At 43.2% G+C, this 27525-nt stretch overlaps 1 protein-coding gene across 3 annotated transcripts in view; it reads right to left on the bottom strand.

Moving 5' to 3' along the window:
- Positions 1 to 787: 787 nt before the first annotated feature.
- SH3GL1 (SH3 domain containing GRB2 like 1, endophilin A2) overlaps positions 788 to 27525 on the bottom strand; it is an 85834-nt gene continuing 59096 nt past the window's right edge. The window contains exons 2-10 of one of the 3 annotated variants that reach the window (XM_020971316.2): positions 18485 to 18553; positions 18310 to 18382; positions 17225 to 17368; positions 13681 to 13814; positions 12974 to 13132; positions 11751 to 11854; positions 7028 to 7152; positions 6602 to 6661; positions 788 to 3954 (exon numbers count right to left, since the gene is read on the bottom strand). In XM_020971316.2, the coding sequence (XP_020826975.1) occupies positions 3758 to 3954; positions 6602 to 6661; positions 7028 to 7152; positions 11751 to 11854; positions 12974 to 13132; positions 13681 to 13814; positions 17225 to 17368; positions 18310 to 18382; positions 18485 to 18553 (1065 nt within the window). In that variant the 3' untranslated portion in view covers positions 788 to 3757. The remainder of the gene's footprint in view (positions 3955 to 6601; positions 6662 to 7027; positions 7153 to 11750; positions 11855 to 12973; positions 13133 to 13680; positions 13815 to 17224; positions 17369 to 18309; positions 18383 to 18484; positions 18554 to 27525) is intronic. The other 2 variants (XM_020971317.2, XM_020971318.2) reach the window with 2 other exon arrangements.

Below are 27525 nucleotides of genomic sequence, written 5' to 3'. Positions count from 1 at the left end.
TCATTCCTAGCTTCCATTCAGCTGTCAAAATGATCTTCCAAAGGAGCACCTCTGACTTTGTCATCCCCCTACTCAGTAAACTCCACTGGCTCCCTATCACCTCCAAGATGAAATATAACATACTCTGGTCTTCAAAGCCCTTCGTAACCCCTCCCCTCCCTATTTTCTAGTTTTCTTCTACCTCAGTCCACCGTGGCCTCTTCAGTTCAGGGATGCTGCCTTCCTGGCTATTCCACGGACAAGCCATTTTAGCTCTTTGTTCCAGGCATTTTTACTGACTGTCCCCATGCCTGGGATGCTCTTTCATCTGCTGGCTTCCCTTAAGTCTCAGCTAGAATCTCACTTGCTACAGGAAGCCTTTCCCAACCCTTCCTAATTCTAGGGCCTTGCCTCTAAATAGGATTATTTCCTATTTATAGCTTGTTTTGTGCAGAGTTGACTTTGCATTGAGAGCGGTGACTGTCTTTTGCATCTCTTCACATCCACAGCTTATGCCTAGTACACAGTAGGCCCTTCACACTTACTGACTGACTGTTGGTGTTTGACAGTGTGATGCAGCAGGAGCACTGGCTCCAAATCCCAAACGTGCAACCTTGGGCAGACATTTAATCTTTCCGGGCCTCGGGCATCTCCAGTTTAGAAGTTTTTCTACTTCTAAATCCTATGACAACCTCACAAGCTGCCAGCTAACTCTCCTCTGGCAAAGGGTTCCCAGAATAGCTTGCTTAGGGAAAAAATTCTGAAATATTTCCTACCAGAGAGACAATAAAAAGTAAAGGAGAGGCTCTTAGAAAGAGAAAACATTTAATACTTTTTTTTAATCAAGATTACAATTCGATTTGCCCTAGACAAAGGAGAAACTGTAACAAAAGTTATATTGATCATCTGAAGACACCCTTCTCCCCTACCTCCCCCCAACTGAATACAATGGTGGCTCCTGCTGGCCTATGGGAATGATGATGACATGGCTAATCTATACCTCCATCCTCTCCTTTCCATACTGGTCTAGAACTGAATGGATAGAAGCCAAAAGGCTTCTAGTGGGTGGCACCACTAGACTCCAGGCTGGGACTACAGGGATTCTAGCATTACTGGGTCCTGTGAAGCCATTTCACATTGCTGCTCCTGGGGCTGGCCCAGGAGGCTTCAGGACCCTAGGTACCTGCCCCAAATTGGTACAGGACCACTGAGATGAGTGGAGATGGGCCAGCAGCTGGGTCCCAACTCTGACACAGCTCAGCACCAGGTGACTGGGGGGGGAGGCAGGAGAACTGACACAGAGAAGAGGGAGATGCATCAGGGAGCAGAAGGTGATGAGAGACAAATCATAAAGGAGAGGGGATAGGGAAGAGGTGCCACAGCGAAGTCTGGTAGGTTTCTCAGGGAGGGTTCAGTTCATCAAACTCTTTGTGCTTAACCTGTCAAAGGAGGAGGTTAGTTTGTTGGGGGCTTGGCAACCCAGAGAGGCAGTAGCCTCTCTGGCTCCTGTGGTCCCATGTTTTGTTTTGTGGGGAAGGAGGACCCTAGCAGTGCCAATGTAACAGCAGCTGCCATATGGGTAACAAACATCCATCAACATGCTCAGTTAAAAGAAAAGTTAAAAGGATACATTGCTTTCTGTATCTGTCACACTGCCAGCTAAGAGGAGCAAAGAGGGGGGCAGTGTCTGCAAAGGAGGCAATAACTCTTGTGTTTAGAAGAGTATGAAGTGGAGGAGACAACACAGGGCAGGAGTGCTGCTGGAGGAGGGGGCGGGGCTGGGGTTCGCAGGGCAATGCTCTTCTTTGTGTGTGGGTTGTATGTAGCTGGGGCTGTTCCTTAGGGCTCAGCCCTCAGCTGCCATACCATTCCTCCCCTCCCCCTCTCACAGCTGGCCTGTGGGTGTCGGGGCAGTCTGCTGGGCCCTGGCTGATCTTCAGGCTCTCAAGGAGATGCTGTCTATGCAAAACTTTTGCTTTTTGGTCAGAGAAGCCACAAGGGGACAATGCTAAAGGGATCTAGGACCCATTGCCTGCAATGGGCTGTGGCTAGCCTGGGGCTCCTGGAATTACAAGGATGCAAATCTGAGGAGAATGTAAAAGCCAGGCCATGGAACAAATTGCCTCTTACACCTCAAAACCACCATAGTATAAGTAAGTCTCCCACATTGCTATACCTAACATTAGCTCCTGCCAAGAAAAAAAGAGAGAAAGAAGAGAGGGAGAAAGCAAAGCAAAGGAGAAGGGAGGGGAGGGGGGGGAAGAGAGAGAGAGAGAGAGAGAGAGAGAGAGAGAGAGAGAGAGAGAGAGAGAGAATATACCAAATTTCTTATTTCAGCCAGTTAAGGCATCAGAACCTCAGGCAAGAGGGCCATGACCTCAACAGGGACCTGGCTGATGCCTACAGGAATAGTCCCCAACTCCAGCTCAAGTCATAACATCCAACCTCCAAGAAGGAGGCTGCAAGCAGCAAGGCACGCTAGGGACAGCCCCATAGGGTAAGGGAGTTGGCTTTCCTGTGCTTCGCTCCTCTGAGATCCTGTGGCCTAATGACTCAGCTGCCAACCTTTGGTCACAGCCAGCAAAGAGAGCTACTCAGACCAGCAGGGGAAGAACCGAGCAGATGGGGTTGTTTCCATAGTATTCCTCCATTCCCTGAAGACCACACAGAACATTTCTTAGGAGATGCTTGATTGTGGCCCCAGGTCTAACACTTGGTACTGCTTTAGTTAGCTCTGCAGGTCTTTTCCCAGTCTGGTTCAGAGAAGGGGGCAGAATCTTCCAAGTCAACTTGAGGGTCTCAGGGAATGAGAACAAGTGATAGCTAGGGCCTTGAGTGGGGGTGAGAGGTTGAGAATTTCTATGGCTGTGGACCAAGGAACCAGGCCACACTCAAAAGACTGAGGGACAGCCTCTGAAAGTTCCTTGGTAGGGGGCCAGAGCAGCGTACCAACGGCTGCTCAGGCAAGGAAGGAAGCATTTAGAGAGGAAGCTTAGTGTTTCAAGAGCACCTTAGTGTTACCCCTTTGCATGGGAGCCTCACAGCCAAGTCCAGTCCCAAATGAGAGTCTAGGGACTGGCTGAGAGGGGGAGCATGGCTAGTGGAGTCAGTTGAGTAAATGAGTCCTGTCCACCCAAGCCCCTCAGAAGCAGCAAGTGGAAGGGGAGTGAAGAAGGGACAAAGTCTAGAGATGGAAGATGGGGGTAAAAGGTGGAAGGAGGGAGGATGCTCCCCTCCCCACCAAAAAAAAGTTTGGGCGGTCACTAGTGTCTTACGTAAACCTAGGTGATTTAAACAAACTGTGTTTCTCCACTTCCATCACCATAAACACCACAAACCCCCCCTACACTGATTAAAACTTCCTGGCTCATCCTTCTTTGCCTATACTCAACTTGTAACTCAACTAGGTACATCCACTGCTTGGTCTTCCCAGGGCAGGCTGAGCCTGACCACAGGTGTCAGGACTCAGGGGCTCTGCTGCCTGAACCTTTGCCAAAGGGACTGGGGGGGGGGGAGGCAGCAAGCTCCTTGAGGTCTCTCAGGAAGTACCAAAGCCTTGGGAAGGATGGAGTTGAGGGGACATCCAGTCCAGATAATCTGACACCCTTCTGGCATGGGCAGGGTTAATACTATCCCATTTGTCTTCCAGTGAGAGACTGGTGTCACCAAGAACAAAATGGAATGCAGGAGATCAGGCCTGGCCTTCCTCATTAGGGGGAGGAACAGGAGAAAGGAGGAGGAAGGGAGGGCAGGGAGGGAGATGTGGACAACAGCCATTTCACTGAGGTAGTGGGACCAGCACCTCCACGTAGTTGAGGGGGAAGAAGCCCGACTGGCCGTTGATCATGCCTTCGTACCAGTTCTCATCAATCTGGTTAGTCAGTGTGATGATGTCACCCTCCCGGAAGCCCAATTCCCCATCGTTCTCGGGCTCAAAGTCATATAGGGCCTTGCAGCTGGGCTGGTCCAGAGGTGCTGGGGAAGACAGACACAGAGAGGTGAGTGATGAGAGGTCTCCCTGGGGTATGGAACAGAACACATGGCGACTGGCAAGCCTTAGCCCACCTGGGTTAGTACCTTATTTCCTAATGAATGTATCATTCATCATATGAGCCTGGAGATTCCTTCCAACTCTATAAAGAGCCTATGCTTCTGTCATTGTCTTTGCCTGAGAACCTACAATCCTCCAACCCTATGAAACTTCTCTGGCTTTCAAGATTCTCCAGTCTGTCTTTCATTGCCCACTCCCCACACTCACATATAATAATGATTTCTTCTGTGGGGAAGTTTCTAGTGAAGAGTCTCTCCACCTTTGGACAAATGTGTCTCCACAAAGTCACTAGACCTTTTTTACTTAAATCCTCCCAACTTGTTAGTTCCTGCTTTTGAATACCCATCATACCACAATGAAGCCCTGGAGGAAAAATCCAGCAGAAATCCATGAAATCTATCTTTTTGTTGTTCAAGTCGTGTCTGACTCTCGGTGACCCCATCTGGGATTTTCTTAAAGGTACTGAAGTGGTTTGCCATTTCCTTCTCCAGCTCATTTTACAGATGAGGAAACTGAGGCAAACGGGGTTAAGTGCCTTGCCCAGGGTCACCCAGCTAGTATATATCTGAGGCCACATTTGAACTCATAAAGTCCTGACCACAGGACTGGCATTCTATCCATGTGCCACCTAGCTGCCCTTTTGAATCCATTTACCCTATCCCATTTCTCACTACTCCTCTAGGCAGGCAGTCTGTCCTCAGCACATTCTACTCTTTAAATAAGCATTTGCTCATGCCATCCTTCTGGCCTGGAATGTTCTCTCCTTCATTTCCCACCCTATTCCATCTGCCTAACTAAATCCTATTTATCCTTCGAGGACCAAGTCATGTTCCAACTCCTCTAGGAATCCTTTCCCCAGCATCCCAGTCCACACCAATTTCTGCTCTAAACTCAGAGACTCAGTATCACATCTCTTGGCATTTAACTGTTCTCTAACTGCATATGCTAACTTGGTAATAGAGACCATTTCTTATTCTCCTCTGGTACTGGGAACATAAAGTAGGCCCTTAAATAATACTGGAGGTGTGATTTTAGCACAAGTTTGTTGCAGCACTCAGAAAAACAAGTCTTGAAATGGCTGCTATGTTGGGCAACAGAGCATCTGCACCACTAGACTCTCATATTGCCCCATTTGAACCCTTGCTATAATGAGAGATTCACAGCCCCTCCATAATTAATCTCTCATTCCCACAGTAGGGTATTATTAACCCTAATTAATGCTGGTTGAGAGATGAAGAAGGAAACTGCTACTCAGAGCAGTTAAAGGACCTGCCCCCAGTCACAAAGTTAGTGCCACCAGTGAGGGGTTTCAACACCTTGCTCACTCCCAGCTCCATGTCTACACTATATACCCCATTTCTTGTCTTCAGTTATATGAGATGAAGTGCTTCCTGAAACATTTTTGCCCATTTTCAGTCTTGCATGTGAAAGGAGACACTGTGAGGTTTACTAGAGGTGTTATAGGAACCAGTCCAGAGGCCAGACCCAAATGGCACCCTTGTTCCCCAAGATGGTGGTGACAGGCATGTACTCCACATGCTGGATCTCAAAAGCTTCCCACAGGTGGCCCAGGAAATGATGCAGCCTTCCCACACTGGTGGTGGCTGGGGTTTAAAAAATTTCTCTATATAAGTGGGAATGATTTGTTCCCCCATCAAGAGCTTTGACTTAGGGACTCTAGAATTTTCCAGGTATTACTCCTGGGGCTCTCAGTTACAGAAGCCCTGAGAGCTCCTGACCCTAAAAAGAGCCAGGACCCCTGGCAGCTTTATGTCACACACACCCCTTGCACATCTACCCAAAATGGGCAACTCTGTTGTACTTTGTATATTGTACTTTCCTGGCAGAGAGCCTAGAATACAGTGATAGGCACTTAATAAATGCATGCTGAAATGAATGACATTGAATCTCCCACCTCTGTGTCTTTGTTTACACTGTTCCTGACGCCTAGAATGTATTCTTACCCTATTTGCTAAAATCCTACTCAAGCGCTGCCCCACCCCCACCTCCCCTAAGGTAGCAGCATACTGCTCTGTGCCTTGGCCATACTATGTCATGTACTAGATCATACATTATAAGTCTCTAGTTTGTAGCTTATCCCCTAACTAGACTGTGAGCTCCATGAGGACAGGAATCAAGTTTTAACTGTATTCTATATTGTCCCCAGAGGCTCACACATTAAACACAATGTGTGATGAGTTAGCAAATGAATGGTTTTTTTTATGGTTTATAATTTTTATGGTTTATAATTAACTTCCCTCATCCATTTCCATTCACAGCCTGATCCTAACATTGCTGAAGAAACATCATCATGTTTTTAGGTCAAGTGGAGCTCATTCACATGTAGATCATGAGATTAAAGAACCCTAAAATCATCAACTGCTATGGAAAGAGAGTCCTCTTAGGGACAATACGTTAGTGTTCCACCCAGAAAAGGAAGGAAAGCAAGGGCATTAGTAAACAGAAGGCAAGCAAAAAAGCAAGAGCAAGAAACAGGAAGAGGGGAAGATGGAAAAGAAATAATCCACTAGCCAGAAGTGACAGGATGCATGCAGCTGAGGGCACACTCACGCATACTCCTGACGGGGGTCCGGATGGGCTTGTCAGAGGATCGGAAAGAGGAAGAAGCTGCTTCCAAATCAAACAAAAAGATAAGCTTACAACCAGGCTATATGTGACCATAATTTCAGATCCCCAAAGGTACCTTGCCTCTTGTGATCAGAGGCTTTTGGGAATATGGACCAGGGAAACTGATGTGTTTTCTTCCCACAGGGCAGGAGGTAGGCTAGGGAAGATAAGAATAGGGATAGTGGTAGGGATTTGAAGTGGCATCCAAGGACCTATGAGAGAAGGGTGACTCTTTCTTAGAGTCTGAAAGACAACACCACCTCAGGAAAACACACTCGCCAGAACACAGGCCCATGAATCTCCTTCTTGCCCAAGCTGCCCCATCTTGGAACCTCCCTTACCTTTTCTGTTGCCTCGGTTCATAATTACCTGTGATCTTGGGAGCTGGGGCACAAGGGAAACCTCCATTGGACTGGTCAGGCTCTCCAAAGTCATAGGAATCTCTAGGCTTTGGCTTGTATTCCCGCTTTGGACGGGAAGAGGCTTCCCGCATCCTACATATGTGAAAAATAATCTGTGAGCACCAGGCTAGGTAGTGCACCTAAGTATCGTTCCAAGAATTATATGGGCTAGTAACTCAAGCACAGATGCTTGAGTCACCCACATTTTTGGTTTGTATCCTCATTACTACTAACATTCTAACAGGTAAAGTCAGCACAACCTCCTCTCTCTCACTCTCTTCTCTGCCTCCTTCTCTCTCCACAGTGTTATGACTGTTCCATACGGTTTTTCCAATGTTTTTGATGACTTTGGGATTCCTAGTCTTTTGAAATCAGAAAACCCCTTTATGTGACTATTTCAAAGCTATGCAAATCATTTAACCTTTGAAATCAGGGAAGCTGAAATTCAGAAAGTGAGTGGCTCTTCCTAGGTTATCCTGAATATCCCTGTACGCTTCTGTACTTCCTAAGTTCCTGTGTATATCTCTGACTCAGTTCAATACTTTAGTAGATTTAAATTTCATGGTTTCTGTGTTTAAAAAAAAAAAAGGAAATTGTCACATGTTAATCAATTTGGTGATGAGTCTCCACCACCCAAGGACCAGTCTAGCCCAGTACATGTTGTCAGCTGTGTATTCAAAACCTTTCCAGCTTGCACTTTGATAACCTTGAAAGCACAGGGTCACTTTTATGAAGGGGCTTTAGTAAAGGAAAACAGATCTCCCTATTTAAAGTCCCTGACTTCTTCTGATTAATCCTGTCCTAAGTGATTATGTCAGAGCAAAGCTATCTTAAGTGTTTTTTGATAAACTGATTTCCTCATAGCAAGTCCTCAAAAGGATGAATGAAGAGAAGAGACACAGGTGGATAATAACTGATATTTTCGAAATGGCTTTGAAGTTCACAAATCACTTTATATCTGTATCTCATTTGACCTTCACAACAATCCTGTGAAGTAAGTATTCTAAATTTCTTCCTCAATTTAGAGAGAAGGGAGCCGTGGCTCACAGAGAGTAAGTAATTTGCCTACAGTACTATGTCAAGTTCAGTTTCAGAGGTAGGAACTGAATCCAGGTGTCTCTTTCTCACACAGCATCTGCCTCCCATCCTCAGAAGTGAGGTCCACTGCATTTGGAGTCACAGGACCTTGTTTACAATTCTGGCTTTGCCAGTAACTTGCTATATGATCCCAGGGAAAGCTCTTGCCCTCTCTAGGCCTTGGTTTCCTCAAGTGTAAAATGCGAGTTTTGCATAAGACCTCTAAGGGCCCTCCAGCTCTCAATCCTGTGAACAGGATAAGCAGTCCAACTCAGAGATTTGCTTATCTGCTCCTGGTGCCCTTTCCTAGCAGGAACTACCCCTACCCTGGGGATCTGGTGGAAACCTTCATCCTTTCAGCACTTTGTGACTAAGAGGTTCTTCCCTGGCTATGCCTCCCTGGGGCCAGTGTTTTGGAGATGTCCCCATCTGAGACATTTAGGTAATTTTGTCTGGGATTAAGAAGAGAAGGACTGGCTCTGAGTCAGCACTAGAGAGGAAAGCTCCTTCCTGTTGGGTGCACTGAACACACAGCCAGGAAAAGTTATTCAGACAAAAGGCTACATAATCTGAAAGATTCACAAGCCCTGGCTGGTGTCTTGCTTATTTCCTACTGTAGAAGCCATAAGGTCTGTTACACATAAAAAAGAATTTGGATAAGTCAAGGTAATAGAGACTAGCCCAAACTCTTACTAGATCAGAGTTTACATTCTTTTTTTTTTTTTAAAGGCAACTGGGGTTAAGTGACTTGCCTGGGGTCACACAGCTAGTAAGTGTCAAGTGTTTGGTCTGTGGCCAGATTTGAACTCAGGTCCTTCTGATTTCAGGGCCGGTGCTCTATCCACTGTGCCACCTAGCTGCCCCTAGAGTTTACATTCTACTAAGAAGATAAAACATTTAAATAGATAAATTGATACTAATTTGAGGAGCACGAGACACCAGTGGGACCAGGAATGTCTTCCTTTAAGAGCTGGAATTTGAGTTGAACTTTGAAGGAAATTAAGGATTTTAAGAGGCAAAGGTAAAGAGGGACTATGTTCTAGGAGGGGTGAGGGAGGTGTGGACAGCCTGTATAAAGGCTTGAAGGCAAAAAAAAAAAAGGAATGCTGAGTTTGGAAAATCAATCTTCTGTCTTCTTTGATAGTTCCTTGTCCACATGTTGCATCTCTTACAGATATATTCCCCAAGGCTCAATCCTCGGACCTCTTCTCTCATTTTTATTTTCTTTTCCCTGAAAATTTCAAGAACTTCCACAGATTTTAGAGCTTGGCCTGGAAGAGACTTCAGAGGCCAGCCAATCCAACGTTTTCCAGATGAAGAAACTGAGGCACGCACTCAGGCAGGTTAAGTCATTTATCTCAAAAATGACTTGCAAAGCTTTATTCCAGCTCTGATCTCTCTCTCCAGTTCTAGGACCTCCAGGACACCTCTACCTGAATATCCTATCAGATCCCCCAAACTCAACACAGACAAAACTTACTTCTTCCTCTATATCTGCTTTTTTCTGACACCCCCCCGCCCATTTCTGCCAACGGTACTTACTGTCCACCTGATGTTAGTAACCTTAGTGTAATATGACCTGCCTCTCCTTTCTCCTCTCTCATATAATAACAACAGTAGCATTTACACAGTGCTCTAAGTTTTACAAAGTGACTTATAAATATTCTCATTTTTATCCTCACAACAACCCTGTAAAGTAAGTGATATTATTATCCCCATTTTACAGTTAAGGAAACAGGAGTTAAGTGACTTGCCCAGGGTCCCATAGCTATTAAGTGCCTGAGGTTACATTTGAACTCAGGTCTTTGTGACTTCAGGCCCAGTGCTGTAACCACTGTGCCAACAACTACTTCACTGTCCTGTCAGTTTCAGCTCTATTAAGTCAATAACCAAGTCCTGCGAATTCTAGCTCCATGACATTCCTCACGTCCATCCCCTTGTCTCTGTTTCTATTGCTACCAACACAGAAAGGGACCTCACCTGTCTACGCTATTCCAGCAACCGCCTTCTACCTCTCTTCTCTGTCCCTGGCAATTCATCCTTCACACAACTTGGCATAACTTATACACAGATCTGATCAAGTCACCTCTCTGCCCATAACCTTTCGATGACAACCAGTCACCTGCAAAGTAAAACTCAAACTCCTTAGTACTGTGAAAAAGGTTCTGCACTACTTTCCCTAGGTGCATCTCCCATGACTCCCTTCTCTATACATCATGCCCCATCCAAATCTGGTTCCTTGTCACGCCTCCCCACACAGGCCAAACTTTGGCAGCTCTGCTGCACCTCTGGCTATACCATTCCGTATGTCTTCTCTCCTACTTCTCACACACCACACATGGATTTGCATTCTAGTCATCTGTGTTTGTGTCTTATATCCCTACTAGACTGTGAGCCCCCGACCCCCCACCCCTTGGGTGGGAACCATGTCATAGTTTGCCTTTACATTGATCGCCCAGTGTCTAGCACAGTTCTCAACACAAAGTAGATGCCACAGATGTTAGTGGTGTTGAAGTAATTTTTTTTTTGAGGAGCAGTATGGTATTACAGAAGGGTCACTGGAACTGAGGCAGGAGACCTGGGCTTCTGTACTGACTGACCCTTACTAAGGTATATGACCTTAGATAAGTTATTTGCACTTCCTTGGTTTCATTTTCTGTTTCTCCATCTGTAAAATGAAGGGACTGGAGATCATCTCTAAGGCCCCTCAGACACTAGATATTTTATAGAATCCTATGTACTACTGACATTCTATAAAACAGGACTCATGCTTTTCTCTTCCACCTTTACTATATACTTAACCATGTTCTAATTTATTTTGTGGTACAGTGGAAAGAAGCATACTCTGGCTCTAGAGTCAAAGACTGCTCCTGCCACGTACTGCCTGTACGACTGTGGGCAAGAGACTTCATCTCGATGGATAAGCGTCAGGCCCCTCACCTGCATGGGAGGGGGTGGGACCAGTGGCCTCTAAGGTCCCTTCCAGCTCTAAATCTGGGATCCTAGGCTCCACTTACTAGAATCCTTCACTTCTTCCACCACAACTCAGCCTTTCCTGATCCTCCTAATTTATTGAATTGAACTAAACGTGGTAAAATGATTTTATAAACCTTGATGCATTGCTATTTTTATAGTTAAAGATAATCCCTAGCCAGGCTATGGATCTGATCGAAGAAAGTACATTTTTATTTTCCTAACAGCAGAGGTCACTACTGCTGTGGCTCAGACTGCAACAAGAAATGCTTTTCCCATCTCCCTTCAGAGCTAGGCTGATCATATGGAAAAAACAGGGCCTCTTAAATTAGTCAGGGAAGAATGTTCTTTTGGTGTAGGCTCTAGGCTTCCTAGGCAATTGTGAAAACCAGGCTCTTCCAAGACTGAGGGGAAAAGACCAGGGCTGAGTTCTCAGGAGAAAAAAATTAACTATCCCTGAGAGGATCTAGAGAGCCAAACCCAATCGAGGGCCCGTATCCCAATTGCCCATTCAGAATGAGCTCTCTGGCAGCCTGTCTCCTGCTGTGTGCTTGGCAAAGTACAGAGAAAGCCAACGCAGAGGGAGAATGGGCAAGAGGCCAATATCCTCTCTCTTCGTCTGCCTCCCTGAGAAAGCTCACCTGCGCTTCAGCTTGTCCGCCAGCTCATCCAGAATCTGTACTGCTTGCCTGTGGTAATCCAGCTGGGCATCCACCAGGGCTGAGAGCTGGCTCACCTGCTCAATCTGCAAGAAACACAGTAGTTTGAGGCTGCCATCTCTCCTACGGAGGCTGTTCTAGCAGAGCTGAAGGCCAGGAGCTACAGAACTGACTGCTCAACTTTTCCCTCAACAACCAAGAATCCCTCATGAGATTCTGTTGTTATATACAGAAGTGCCTTCCTACCTCTCCACCTAGCTAAAGCATATTTAGGCAGTCTGATGGAACAGAAAGAACTGGCTAGTCAGAAGACCTAAGTTTGAACTCTAGCTCCCCTACTTATTAAGCTGCGTTGTTGTTTGTGACTCCATTTGAGGTTTTCTTGGCAAAGATACTGAGTGGTTTGCTATTTCCTTCACCAGCTCACTCTACAGATGAGGAAACTGGGGCAAACAAGGTTAAGTGACTTGCCTAGGATCACCCAGCTAATAAGTGTCTGTGGCCAGATTTGAACCCATAAAGATGGGTTTTCCTGACTCCAGGTCTGGCAATTTATCCACTGACCCACCTAGCTGCCCATTCAGCTGTGTAACCCTGGGCAAAATCACTTTCTGGGTCTCAGCCTCCTCACCTGTAAAATGGGGATAGAGATTCCTGTATAACATCATAAGGCGGTTGGGCATAAAACCCTACAGAAATATGAGATTATTACTGTTACACTTAAAAATTGGGCTGTATTTCCACTTCCTCACTACTCCAGCCTACACTGACCTGAAGCTCAGATTTATAAGAAAACAGCAGAATTGCAGCTGAGCACTGATACTGGGGAGTAAGTAAAACAGCAGCATTCCAGGCAAAACTGCAAGAATCATGTCAAGGCCAGAGCAAGTCCAAGTGAGGGAGGGAGCTGAACAGGACTTGGGTTTTATAGGATTAACAGCTAGGTGGGACCTTAGAGATCATCTAATTCAACTCCCTCATGTTGTAGAGGAGGAAACTGAGGCTAAGTTCAGTGACTTGCCCAAGGTCACAAAGATACAGTAAGGAGTCGGGCCTCAGACTTCAAATCCAGTATTTTTCTACCATACCAGGCTGCCTTTTAATATGGAACAGAACTGACAAACAGCTATGCTATTCACACCCCCCCCCCCCGATCCTCATAACATCGAAGCAGCTGAACAAGCCCCTACAGAGAAAGCACTTACATCAGTCTCCAAGAGGTTGTGCATGCTGGTCTCTGCCACTTCCTTGGACTCCTCAAATTTCTCCATCGCTTGACGAAGCTCCTCATCTGGTATCTTTCCCTGACGCTTCTTCTTATAGTCGAAATCCAGACGTCTGCCCTCGAGCTTTTTCAGATGATGCTGGGGGGTGGGAGGTGGGGGGGGGGGAGGAAAAGGCTCCATGAACAATGAGGACTCTGTGATAACAGATCACTAGAACCCTTTGGGAGTTCCTTTAAACAATGGCTCCAGCAGTTTTATATGGAGGAAAAAAGGCTGCAGGGTGCTAGGTACCCAGTATATTAATCCCTCTGTAAACTTTACAATGCTGCAACACGGGGAATTATTATTATAATACTGTTTCAACTGATTCACTGGAGGGGTGGAAGGGAAGGGGGACTTATGTCATTATCCATCCCCTGCCAAGGGTATAAGAGGTATTCTCTGATGGCTAATGAGAACAAAGAGAGGCATGACGCTGGGTTGTGAAATTTTCAGGTAAACACAAAGTCCTATTATGTTCCTCTATAAATGGTCACTAATTGGGTCTGCTTTTGCTCCTTCCACCCACTCACCCCCCCCACCTTGGGGGCCACGCGTACCTCTCTGGACCATATCATACCCAACAAATGGCCTGGTTCTTGCAGCCTGGAATGCTGGGTCAGAGGAACATTAGGTAGGGCAGATACCTGGATCTCCTTTAGGTCTTTATCACAGAGGTTCTGGAGGGGGTCCACAAAGTTCTGTTTGACTTCGATGTCCAGAGAATCTTTCACTTCTGCTAATCGCTTCATTGATTCACCAGCATCCAAGAGGGCATCCCCTTCAAAGAAGGAGGGCCATTAGGAGGGCTGAGGTGACGTGAGCCTTTCACAGGACCACTGCCAAAACCGCCTTCCTAAAGTTCCCGCCTGGCCATGCCACCCCCCTGCTCCACAAGCCAGTGAGCTCCCTCCTGGATGTAGAATGCAACGCACAGTTTCCTCAGCTCAGCGTCCAAAGCCAGGTGACACCTGGCTTCCACACACTTTCCCAAGCTTGTTTCAAACAGTTCCCCTTCACGTACTCTATGTTTCAGTCTTCCCCAACATATTCAGTAAGCAATGAACCTTTCCCACTTCAAACTTTAGAGCCGGACAGGACCTCAGAGACCATCAAGGCCAAACTCCCTCATTTTACAGAGAAGGAAGCGAGGCTGAAGGAGAGGACACGATGCTCCCGTGTCACACACGGGGCAATCTGTGACAGTGCTGTGCTTTGAACCCACACTCTCTGACTCCAATCTAGTGCTCTTCTCAGCACCAGGTTATGCTTCTCTCCTCCGGGTTTTTGAGCCAGCATTCAATGCCTGCACTGCATTCTTTCCTTGTCTCTGCCTTCCTTTAAGGCTCAGTTCATCAGCACCCTTATGGAAAGCCTTTGTTGATTCCCCTGGATAACGGTGCTCACTCTCTCCTCAAATGATCACATATATTCTTATCAGTTTATATATCTCCTCCCAGCAGAATTAAGCACTTATTATTTTGATTTGCCTTTGCATGCCTAATACACTGACTTCAGCACAGAGTAGGTACTTTAAAAAATGCTTTTGAATTGGATTGGGATTTTAAAGGCTTCTAACGAAGAATGAGGAAGCCTGGAAGATGATGTTAGCTTCATCTCACTCTCTAATATATGGAGGTATCTGCCAAAGGATTTGTAGGCCTGAGGTGAGAGGGATGAATTTGTGTAGCCTACATGTAGGCTACATTATATTCATGTATTATATTGTATCATATTATATTAATGTAGCCTAATGTAGGCTACATTATATTCATAGTAAATGACGTAGTATTCTGTATTATAGAACTTTAGTAGACAGACTCTAAATGAACAACGGGTTTTCTAGAGGCAAGTCACAAATGAGTTTATGTTTTCCAGAAAGTAAGTTAGCTTCAGAATTCAATAGCTCTGAATGCGAAGGTCACCAGCCTAGACAAGACATACCTTATGGCAGATTGTATGGGGAGTGGGAATGGAGATGGGTTCAAGAAAGCTTGATTTCCTAGCTGAAGGAAGCTAATGTGAAGGAAGCCACTGCAGGCTCCTCTGACCCACACTATGAAATAATTTAGCAGCTAAAACAGGCACAGTTTAGGCTAGAAGGAGATACTGTTTAAGTAAGTTCAGTTCCCTTTTTTTGGCAAGGCAATTAGGGTTAAGTGACTTGCCCAGGGTCACATGGCTAGTAAGTGTCAAGTGTCTCAGGCCAGATTTGAACTCAGGTCCTCCTGACTCCAGGGCCGGTGCTCTATCCACTGCGTCACCTAGCTGCCCTAATATTTCTGTCATCCCAAACACCCCCTATGCCCTGTGTTCTGTGTCCTTGGGTCCTAGGCAGACATTTTCTTCCAAATCAAGGACAGATATTTCTTGGAAGTTACCAACCAGAAGACATATCTCAGCTCCAACCCCTTCGAAATTATTCTTGGGAAGGTGAAACTATCTCCTCCACAAACCTCTCTAGACAGGACGCTCTCAGCTCACAATGCAGATGGTGCTGAGTGTAGAAGGAAGTCTTGTGAACTCTTTCTACTTCCTCCATCTCCACCTCCACAAATTGGGCCCATGGCCCCGGCTGGATGACTTTTCAGGGTCCAAAATCAGTAGAAAGAGGAGTGATGTTACATGAGAAGAGAAGCCTATAGCATTGAGTAACAGAAAGAATGGTGGCCTAAGGGTCTAGATTCCTGAGCTTTGGGTCTACTTAGCCAGGCAAGTGCTTGGGCTTCTCTCAAAAATGAACAACACGGTCCTAAGGCAGTAAAAGAACATGGATTTGTGGTCTGAACATAGAACTCTGCCACTTACTGTGTCACCCTGGGAAAGTCACTTTCCTTTTCCAGACTTCTGTTTCCTTATCTGTAAAATGTGGGGGTTGGTATGTTTTGTGGTACAAGAGAATCAGAAAAAGAGGGTTCAAGTACTGGCTCTGCCACCAACTACTTGGGTGCCTTTGGTTAAGTTACTAAGGCCTTTCCCAGCCTCAATGAGAGGGTTAGATGAGATGAGCTCTTGAGATTCCTTCTAATTTTATGATACAATGATCCTAAAACTAGGCAATTTGTAACATCCCTTGCAATTCTAAAAGTCTACAACTCTTTGAGATGACATTTGAACTGTTAGAATACATTATATCCTTCTGAATTAAAAGAATTATTTTAATGGATCCCAATTTCCTAGTGAGAAAGTACAAGTTAGAGCACTTTGAGTAAGATTCTTCCCTGGGCAATGGTTAATCTCATTGTTCCTGATTTCCGTAGCAGTGTTACCACAGCTGTTCAGCTTCCTGGGATCCCTGACCCTCCCATTCCCATTGCTCCCAAACACATACCTTTTCCTTCAGGAAGATTCATTGCTTCTTGGTTTTCTATACTCACCAGCTCATTCTCACCTCTGTGCCCCCTGTTCATACTGTTTCCGGAGTCTACATTACTCTCCTTCTCCAACTCCATCTATTTAAAGCCTATCTATCCTTCAAGAACCAATCAAGTCCTACCATCTTCTAGCATTCTGACCATTCATTTTTCCCTTTTCTGATCACCAGTAATGTCTCCCAGAAATACCATCCAATTTAATACATAACTGTTTCATAGTTACTTCGTTTATATTAATCTCACTTTCCCAATTAGACTGCAACCTTGAGGGCAAGGAGCTTCTCTTATATTACCTGTGAAGCCCTCTTAATATCCAGCATAATTTGGAGCACATAATTCAGGGGACCTAGGTTCCTCTCTCTCTCTGGCTCTGCTATTAACTCACTGTGACTTTGATGAAATTATTTCCCTTCTCTAGGCCTCAGTTCCCTTACCTGTAAAAAAAAAAATGGTGTTTGACCTAACCTTTAAGCTCAAATATTCTAGGATTCTAAAATTCTAGTAACACTCAACAAATACTTGATTGAATGAAACCCCTGAATCCCCTTTTGGAAAATTTTATCTTATGTAATTTGTTTTTATATTACAGTTTCTGAATAGAACTCTCTCCCACCTCCTATTCAGTGAAACCACTCCTTGTAAAAAAAGATTAAAAAACAAAGAGGTGGAAAAAGCAAATAAAACTAACCAACACATTAACCCTGGCTGACCATATACGCAATATTTCACATCCATAGTTCCCCAATTCTGCAATGAAGAAAGAATGTCGTCCTAACCTTTTAAGACAATGGCTGGTACCCACAGATACTCTACTTACCAAAGTTGGACTCATCTCCTAGCTCCTTTCCATAGCGAATCATGCACTCGCCTAAGAGCCCTTCTGACTGTGGATAGCCAGGATTCTTCACCTGCCCTCTGATCTTCGACACAGTGTTGAGCATTGTGAGCTTGGCTCGGGAGGCTGCAAAGGGAAAGTCCAGACACATGGACACTTGAGTTGGCCTCTCTGGGAATGAGAGTAGGGAGCTGCCAGCATACTACTTCCCTACCCTTTTTTCAGTCATACCCAATTTTTTGTGACCCCATTTGGTGCTTTCTTGGTGAAGATATTGGAGTGGTTTGACATTTCCTTCTCCAGCTCATTTTATAGATGAGAGAACTGAGGCAAACAGAGTTAAGTGACTTGCCCAGGGTCACACGGCTAGGAAGTGTATGAGGCCAGATTTGAACTCAGAAGATGAGTCTTCCTGACTCCAGGACTGGCATTCTATCTACCATGCCACTGAGCTGTCCTCACTTCCTTACCTACCATTTATTTTAATAGTTTCTCACAGTCAGGGAAATCTATTGATTGGTTTGCTTGCAAATTGCACTGGCTATAAAAAGATCTGAATGGCATTCAATCTGATCTGGATAGCAAGGCCCAAATGGATTTTTTCTTGCCCTATTCCAGGCACTGTCTCTGTTGCCCATAAAGCTAGCAACTCAATATAGAGAACTAGTGGCAGACAGGAAAAGTATTTGGGCTGTAAGAATGAATTACTAATCTATTCTGGAAGGCATGTCGCACAACTTCTCAGACTATCCCAGTGCCTCTTGGGAATTCTCAGAATGAGAATTCAACAGAAATGCAGTCATATATGTCTTTCTTTTCACTGCTAAAAGAGTAAGAGAGTATTTGGGAACAATTATCAGATTGGGAAAAATCTTACTGGGGAACAGGCCAAAGTATGATCTTAGAATTTAAAATGAGGGTTTTAAACAACTTCCCACTTGCAAATTTTCATCTGTTTCTAGTAGAGGCTGGAAAAGCCTATATCTTAGTACCATAAAACAAATATTGGATCTGGGAACTAAAGGAATCCATAACAAATTCTTTCATGAATAACTACAGTCTTATACCTGGGTTGGGCTGAAGGTACTCAATGGTTCTAGCCAACACCTCTGCCACAGCCTTGCTGGTAACGTCCACTTTCTATAAAGAGAATAAATACATGAGTGCTTAAAATCCATCTCCATCACAAATCATTAGGGGACAACAATCCCCCAGTATAGTTCTTCCCACTGCTTCCTTTACCTTCTCCATTTCTTTGAAGTCATCATCAAGCTTGGTCCCTTCAGCTCCTCCAACCTTTTCACTGACCAGCTGGAGGGAGGGAATGAAAGAGAACGGAGTTAGCAATTAGAACCAGGAATAGCTTGAAGAAAATGTAGGAAAAAATCAGATGCAAAAAGTGGTACAGCCTCACATATTCCTTGCTATAACCTTAAAGGCAGCTCAACTTTAAGTGAAAGAAAAGGGGGTAACTGACTTTGGATAAGACATATGAAGTGAACCCAATTATACCTTGTAGAGACAGAACAGATAATGATAGATGGTAAGATAAAGCTGAAGACAATGATCTTGGAGGGTGACTACTTTTTCCTGACACTGAAACCACACATAATGCAGTTTGGCTTTGTGTGGCTGACCACGTGAAAGGGTTCAACGACAATGGGATCCTGCTGCACCTGTTGAAGTAGGGCACTGCCGCACAAATCAAGGAAAGAATAAAACACCACTCAAAGCAAAAGTGAAACCAATGGTGACCTGTGAGGTCAGGCTCCTGTATGGGCCTTAACTGCACTGGGGACAACATTAAAAAGCTTGTGACAGGGGATAGGGTTAAATAGTACAGGGCTAAAGAACATTCCCAGCCACTGGGAATACTAAAAGTTTTCAAAATTTTTGAATCAAAGAATATTTCTCAAAATACCTATAGCTACATCTGGGTGTATCTGTACTCACATACGCTTAATAAAAACGGGGCGGGGGGGGGATGAATATAATTTGGAGACTAAAGAGAAAAGAACTCAGAAAAAAAAACTTTCACACAATAACTTAAAAGATCACTATCATTTCTATACTTAAAGAGAAACAGGAAACCTTGGCTCTAGGACCAGCTCCAACATAGTTCTATACTGGACAGCGCTACAACCTTGGCCCCAGTTTTCCCACTTGTAAAATAAGGGAGTTGAATGAGATGATTTTTAAGAGCACTTAAGCTCCAAAAATCATGTGACTCTATATATGCAGCTCCTGTAGTTACACAATTCTGTAAACTCTGCTCTGCAGGTATTTTTAAGTGAAATATGTTAGGTTTTAGATGCAATTGTCATTTTCTTTATATCAAAGAATTTAAGAAGGGAAGGGACCTTAAAAGACATCTAATCCCAACCTAAGACTCCCTCTTTATAACAACTTCTCTGCTTGTTCTAGAGAACTTAGGACGACTTAACCCTTTTTGGCTCTGGAAATTTTGCCTTTCAAGCCCCCTCTTTCTCCCCAAAGTTAAGTATCTCACATAGCCTACTATATTTAGAAGGGCTCCAGGCAAGCTTCATTTTATTCTGCAGCAACTCGGATAGCTAGCTGACAAATATTTCTCCCAATACCCCCACCTTCTATTTTGTAACCATAATCAAACCAATATTTCCATTGCTACTGTTCAGTGTGTGTTAATGACTCCACTCACTATCCTTATAATCAAAATACCCTCCTGGGTCACTACTCTATATTGGCTTGGTCTACCCATGAGCAACTGATAGTTTTCCTGATATTATTTAGATCTCACTTTATTCATGTGAGAAGCGTTTTGTAATTGTGTCATATAGTTCCTGGGTTTGTCTTGGCAGGCAGACCCCCAAGTATATTATATTGTTTACAGTTATTTTAAATAGAATTTCTCTTTCTATCTCTTGCTCCTGGGCTTTGTTGGTAATATAATAGAAATGCTGGCAATTTATGTGGGTTTATTTTATATCCTGAAACTTTGCTAAAGTTGTTAATTATTTCAAGTAGTTTTAGTCGATTCTTTAGGATTCTCCAAGTATACCATCATATCATCTGGAAAGAGGGTTTTGTTTACTCATTACCTTTTTTTCTTCCCTTACTGCCATAACTAACATTTTCAGTACAATATCGAATAAGAGCGGTGATAATGGACATCCTTGCTTCACCCTCTGATTGTACTGGGAAGACTTCTAGCTTATCCCCATTACAGATAATGCTTGCTGCTGGTTTTAGATAGATACTACTTACCATGTTAGGGAGAACCAAACTTTTATTGAATTTACAACCAGGTGGCTAACTAGTGAAAAACAACAGCCCTACTGCCACTCCTAACCTACTCTGTGCCCTATTCAAAATCAACCACTTAATTTCGTCTTAAATACAAATGTGCGGGGAAGTATTTAAAAAGAAAACCAACAAAACACCTCCTTCTAATTCTGAGTAGAAAGTCAAGGAAGGAGTAGATTTATGTTTTATGCAAAAACGCCATTATTATCTACTCTTTTGTGACATAAGGAAGGCGCTTTTGAAAAAACAGAAGATCCCAAATCTGAGGCATGTAGACCATTTGGGAACAACTGCTCCAGAAGTGTGAAGGGATCATTTGCAGACTGTTTAATTTTGGGGTGTTAGGGTGAGATATCCTAGAATAAAGGATAAAGAGGTGTCCCTCTTTACCTACCAATTAATTGTGTCCCTGGGTGGGCCAACAGTGGAGTCAACATACCTTCTGCCTAAACGGGATACCTCTAATGGTTGGCCAGTTGTCCTTTCTCAGAGTTTTGAAGTAACTTCTGAACCTCACTGCCCTACAGAAACACGAGCTACTATTTATCCTGGTTCTGTGCTAGGGAACATGGAGGATCAGAGATAAAAAAAAAAGAGACAGTCTTGGTTCCCACTGTTTATAAACTAGCTAAAGATGCAGCATGGTATAATATAAACAGCTAACATTTACATAATGTTTTAAATATTTAATTTAACATTTAAATAATGTTTAACAGCTAACATTTAAATAATTTTTTGCAAACCCCTTTCTGTACATTATCTCATTTGATCCTAATAATAACTCTCTGAGGTAGGAGTTGTTATCTTCATTTTACCGATAAGGTAATGGGGGCTGAAAAGAAGGTAGTGACTTGTTTAGGCTCACACAGCTAATGAGCTGCAGAGGAAGGATTTGAACTAAGGTCTTCCTGACTAAATAAAAGGCAAATGTATCTTCCAATGAAGGAAACTTGACAGATGTTGTAGGAATTTGAAGGAGAATGAAATCATACTGTGGTGGTCAGAGAATGCTTTCCAGAAGGTCAGATGAGCTATCTCTTAAAAGATGGGAAAGAATTAGGCAGAAAGGATGGGAGGTTGTGAGCAAAAGCATAAGAGAAACAGAGAAGCAGGAATGAGGAACAGGAAACCTTAGTTAGGGTACCCAGTTATACTGAATTTCATTATCAGGCCCCTGTGAATGAAGAGATTATGTCTTGATGGTAGCAACAATTTTGCTTTTGTCTTCGGACTTCCAATGTGCCTAATACAAGGTAGGCCCTTAACATTTATCTAACTGAACCGAATTGCATGAATTATTATCTTCACTTTACAGAGAGGAATACCAAAGCTCAGAGGTGAAGTGATCTACCCAGAGATAACAGAGCTCCAAGATGCTTTCTCCACTGAGACTGCTCCTTACTAGCTGTTTTACTAGCTGTCAGACTTGTACCCTCCCAGCAAAAAAACATTAGCCCCAATGTAGAATGCAGTTAAGCTAGCTTGACAGTCTTCCCCAGGTCCATACAAACTTGATGAAACAGAGCTAAGAGGCAGAGAAAACAGGGAAGTGATCCTTTTAAAAATTACTGCTAACTTTCTGTCAAATAAATCAAATGAACTTGTGAGGAGGATTCTCTTTGTAGAGAACCTGGAATTACCCTCTGATTTAATTCTATAGTTTCACTTCTTTTGGCTATGATAAAACAGGAATTCCCATGTGGACTTGTTGAGACTCATTTAGCACCTGAAAGGCAGTAGTAATCTTTTGACACTCTGGGAGGGAGACAATGTTCAAAAGTCCTGTCTTCCTAATCCCTGTCTAAGTGGCAGCTGGTGAAACAAGGTCATCTCCCTTTCTGAAGGCTTCACCTGAGTGGTGGGTATGCTGTTTAAGAACAACTCCTTTATAAAGAGTTTGTTCTGCTGTATCTGCCAAATTTAGGTATAAAGGAAAGAGTATTGAATCTGGAGTTTGAAGTCTGACATCCAGATGCCAGCTTTGCCCTTTCACTGGCCATGTGAGCTTAGGTAAATCACTTACCAGCTCTGGGCTTCAGTTTTCCCCTTCATAAAATGAGGGCTTCCCTAAATAATGTCAATGGCCCCTCTAGCTCTAAACTCCAGAATCTTATGAAGTACATTCTGCACTTGTGTTAATACCTTTCCTAAGGGTCATCAGACACTTATCCAAACATAGACCCAGACTATTCTTATTATTAACAAAGTAAGATGACTTTTTCTTTGCTGAATGAATCTTATACAACTCTCATCACCACCTGATTCAACCCATTCATCAAATTACATGAGGAAGTAATAATAACCTCAGTCAAGATTCATCCAGAATAAAGGTAAGTCAGATGAGTAACTACAAATCTATTATCCTGCAGACCCATGACAAGTACCATGCTAGAAAACATTCATTCCCTCATGCCCCCAAATCTAACCAAGGCAGGGGAACACAGCTGTAGGCCCTGTGTGGAGCCCAGCTCCACATGAGTCATCAGTAGCCAGAATAATGGCAGCCATTGTGAAATGAACTGAAATGTAAATACATCTGAAAAAGCATCAGCCACCCACCTCTCCCCAGCCCAGGAATAAAAACTGAAGCAGATTCTTTAGTAGTAAACCCCTGAAGGATATAGTCATCTATTTAAGAGTCCTAAAATATGCAGACCTATTGAAAGGTTCCTAGAAATCACCTTATTCGATAATTTAATCTTACAGGTGAGGGAAATGAGGCCCAGGATCCCCAAATTGCCCTACAACTTATTCTTTGGCTAAAAAAAAAAAGCCACTTTGTAGTACCCTGTTGCCTATAAGACACAAGTTTTCAGTCTAGCACTGGAGGCCTGCCACAACCTGGTTTCAGTATTATTTCATAATATTCCTCTTCCTACCCTCTCCATTACTGTCAAATGGAACTATCTGCTATTGCCCAAATATGATATGCAATCCTCTGCCTCCACTGATTCTTGAAAGCTATCTTTCTCCACACCTTAAACAGACTTATTTTTTCTTTAAGATTCAGTTCTGATGCCATTGCATATATGTATCCTTCCTTGACCCCAGATCTAAGTTTGGGGACAACATCTGGGGACATCAAAATGCTACTGCAGAAAGTTTTTTTTCATTTCTTTCTAGAAATTATTCTAGCGCTTTTATCTGCATCTGAACTCTAGCCCTAGTCTCTTTAACTATAATCATGCATCTCTGGTTACCTATTGGTCATTTAAAAATGGGTGTCCCAGAGGCAGCCAGGTGGTGCAGTGGATAGAGCACCAGCCCTGGATTATATTAACACTTACTATCTGGGCAAGTCACTTAACCCCATTGCCTAGGCAAAAAAAAAAAAAAGGATGTCCCATAGGCATCTTAATCTTAACATATCTGAAACAGAACTCATTATCTTTCTTTCCAAAAATACTTATTTTAGCTTCACTATTTTTCCTAAGGACACTACCATCCTTCCAAGTCATCCTACTCTGCAACCTCAAGGCTATATAGCCTTGGACCCCTTATTTTTCCTCATCCCCTATAACCAGTGATAACTGGGTCCACTACAAATTGATGTTATCTAATCTCTACTGGGTTATCTCAACAAAGCTATTTCCTAACTTGATCCATCCACTTCACCAGAGGCTGTTCTAAGCAGTCTCTTCTTTTCTCAAGTCTACTACAATGCCTATCCTTCTCAGCTGGGGATCTTGACTCATGCTTTACTGAGAAAATTGAGGTCATTCTTTCTTCTCATCTTAAAACCCAGTGACATCACTTCTCATCAACTCTTCCTTTATTCCAGTTTCTCGTGGCCTCATGGTGCCACTTTTCACTAAGGTCAAACCCTCTATATGTGCCTTTGATCCCACACCTTCTGGCTTTCTCCAGTAAACTGTACCTATCATTATCCCAGTTTCCTAATTTTCAAAGTTCTTGTCTACTTCTTAGTTGCCTGCAAACATACCCAAAGTCTCCATCAATAAAAAATCCTCACCCAAATATCTCTAAAGTACCACTTCACACCTATCAGATTGGCTAATATGACAAAAAAGGAAAATGATAAATGTTGGAGAAGATGTGGGAAAACTGGGAGACTAATGCACTGTCAGTGGAATTGTGAACCGGCCCTACCATTCTGAAGAGCAATTTGGAACTATGCCTAAAGAACAATCAAACTGTGCATACCCTTTGATCCAGCAATACCACTACTAGATCTGTACCACAAAGAGATCATAAAAAAGGGGAAAAGACCTACATGTGCAAAAATATTTATAGCAGTTCTTTCTGTAGTGGCAAAGAACTGGAAATTGAAGGGAAACCTATCAACTGGAGAACAGCTGAACAAGTTGTGGTATATGAATGTAATGGAATACTAATATTCCATAAGAAATTATGAGCAGGCAGATTTCAGAAAAACCTGAATAGATGCTGAGTAAAGTGGGCAGAACCAGGAGAACATTGTACACAGTAACAGCAACACTGAGGGGTAGCTAGGTGGCACTGGATTCAGGAGGACCTGAGTTCAAATTCAACCTCAGACACATAACATTTACTAGCTGTGTGACCCTGGACAAGTCACTTAACCCCACTCCCTAACCAAATTTAAAAAAATACAGACCAGCAACACTCCATGATTATCCACTATGATTGACTTAGTTCTTCTCAGCAACACAATGATCCAAGGCACCTCACACTGTACATATGGTCATGAGACTCTTGATGGAAAATGTTATCTATATCCAGACAAAGAACTGATGAAGTCTGAATGCAGATCAAAGCAAATCATTTTCACTTTATTTTTTCTGTTTTTTTCCTTTTGTTCTGAGTCTTCTTTCACAACATGATTAATATGGAAATATGCTTTATATGACTGCACATATACAACTCATATCAAATTGCTTACTGTCTTTTTGGGGGGAAGGGAGAAAATTTGGAACTCAAAAAATGTTTTTAGATGAATGTTAAAATCTGTCTTCACATGTAATTGGAAAAAATAAAATACTATTTAAAAGAAAAAAAAGAAAAAAATCAAAAAATCCTTACCCCTAGAAGCATTATATCATATTATTTTTCTTTTTTGCAAGTCTTTGAAAAAGTTATCTATACTTATTGCCTCTACCTTTTCTCCCCACTAACTTCTCAAACCTCTGCAAACTGACTTCATCATTTAACTGAAACTACTCTCTTCAAAATACCTATGATCTTTAAATTGTCCAATCTAATGGACTTTTCTCAACCTTCATCCTTCTTGACCTCTCCAAAGCATCTGACAATATGACACTGTTGACTACCCTCTCCTCCTAGATCCTCTCTGGCTTTTTTCATCATATTGCCTCTCTCTTGATTCTATCTCCTATCTGACCACTACTCAATCCCCTTTGCTGGTTCATTATCCACACCACACTCCTAACTATGGATTCTCTCGCCCTCTCTCCCCTTTCACCTGTAACCTCATCAACTCCCAAGGATTCAATAATTATCTCTATCCATATGACTTCCAGATTTATATCTCCAGCCCTGTTATCTCATCTGAGCTCTAGTTCCACATCACTAATTGCTTACTGGACATTTCAAACTACTTCCCTCCCTCCACCCCCACAAAGTTACCTTGTGAATGCTCTGCATTTGACACAGAGAGAGAGAGAGAGAGAGAGAGAGAGAGAGAGAGAGAGAGAGAGAGAGTGTGTGTGTGTGTGTGTGTGTGTGTGTGTGTGTGTGTGTGTGTGTGCCTCAAACACCATGCTCCACCTCTCATCTCAATCCAAGCTGTCTCCCATGCTTGGAATGTACTCCCTCCTCACCCTAACCTCATAGAATCCCTCCTTTCCTTCAAGAAACAGCTCAAGCTCCACCTTCTCCATGAAGCCCTTCCTGATCTTTCCAACTGCCAGTACCCTCACTCCCTAATACTCACTCCCTAACTACCTTGTATTTATTTACTTTATATTTATTCTACCTATTCTTACATACATAAGCCGCCTGAGAGTAGGAATTGATGTACTCTTTGTATTTGTATCCCCAGTGCCTAGCTCAGTGCCTGTCACAGATGAGGCTCTTAATAGCAACTCACTAATTGAATAAATGCCTGTTGAACTCTCCCTTTTACCCTTCCAGAAACAACTTTATATTATACATGTCATGTTCTCCCTAACACAGTGTAAGCTTTTTGATTACAGGGATTGCTATTTTTCATCTTTTTATTCCCCAGTGTCTACCAGTGTGTGAGTAGCTAGGTGGCGCAGTAGATAAGAGCACCTGGCCTGGAGTCAGGAAGACCAGAGTTCAAATCTGCCCTCAGACTCTTAGTACCTGTGTGACTAACTGTGAGCAAGTAACTTAACCCTATTTGCCTCAGTTTCCCCATCTGTAAAATGGGGACACACTGGAGAAGGAAATAACAAACCACTCCAGTAGCTTTGCCAAGAAAACTCCAAATAGGGTCATGAAGAGTCAGACATGACTGAAAAACAACTAAACAACAACCTGCACATAATGCTTAACATGTTTGTTGAACTGGATTTTGACCATTATGCTCCTGGATGAAAGATCCCACTAATTGCCAAACAATAGAATGTAACATCTTTCTACTCTAATTCAATAAACCCCTGTATTAAACCTATGTGCAAGGCACTGAGTTGGATATTTTCTAATAGAGAACTACAAAGTCCAAAGAATCACACAACATCATATCTGGGAGGGACCTCAAGCATCAGTACAGTACGACCCATAACTGAGTAGGGAACAGCAATCTCTCTCTATAAATTTCCTGTCAGTCAGTAAACACACTGGCCTAGATCTAATATGTCAGGCAAGGATTTGAATAACATTTGAACAGAAAGATTTAAACAGAATTTCTTATCCCAAAATGCTATTAAGGAATCCTATAAGGGCTCCTGGACTGCAGAAAATTATCTTCCTTAATTACTGAGCCTCATGTAATGGATTTATAGTTTTAAGTTCTATTTAGATTGTCCAGAGAAAGAGGGGTTCTAGAGGAAGAAGTCAAGATCTTTCAAAAA

This window comes from Phascolarctos cinereus, unplaced genomic scaffold, assembly GCF_003287225.1.
Source record: "Phascolarctos cinereus isolate Bilbo 61053 unplaced genomic scaffold, phaCin_HiC Scaffold_4;HRSCAF=312, whole genome shotgun sequence".
NCBI lineage: Eukaryota > Metazoa > Chordata > Mammalia > Diprotodontia > Phascolarctidae > Phascolarctos > Phascolarctos cinereus.
The sequence above is the reverse complement of the archived record's forward strand: the minus strand, read 5'-3'. Positions and strand labels throughout refer to the sequence as shown.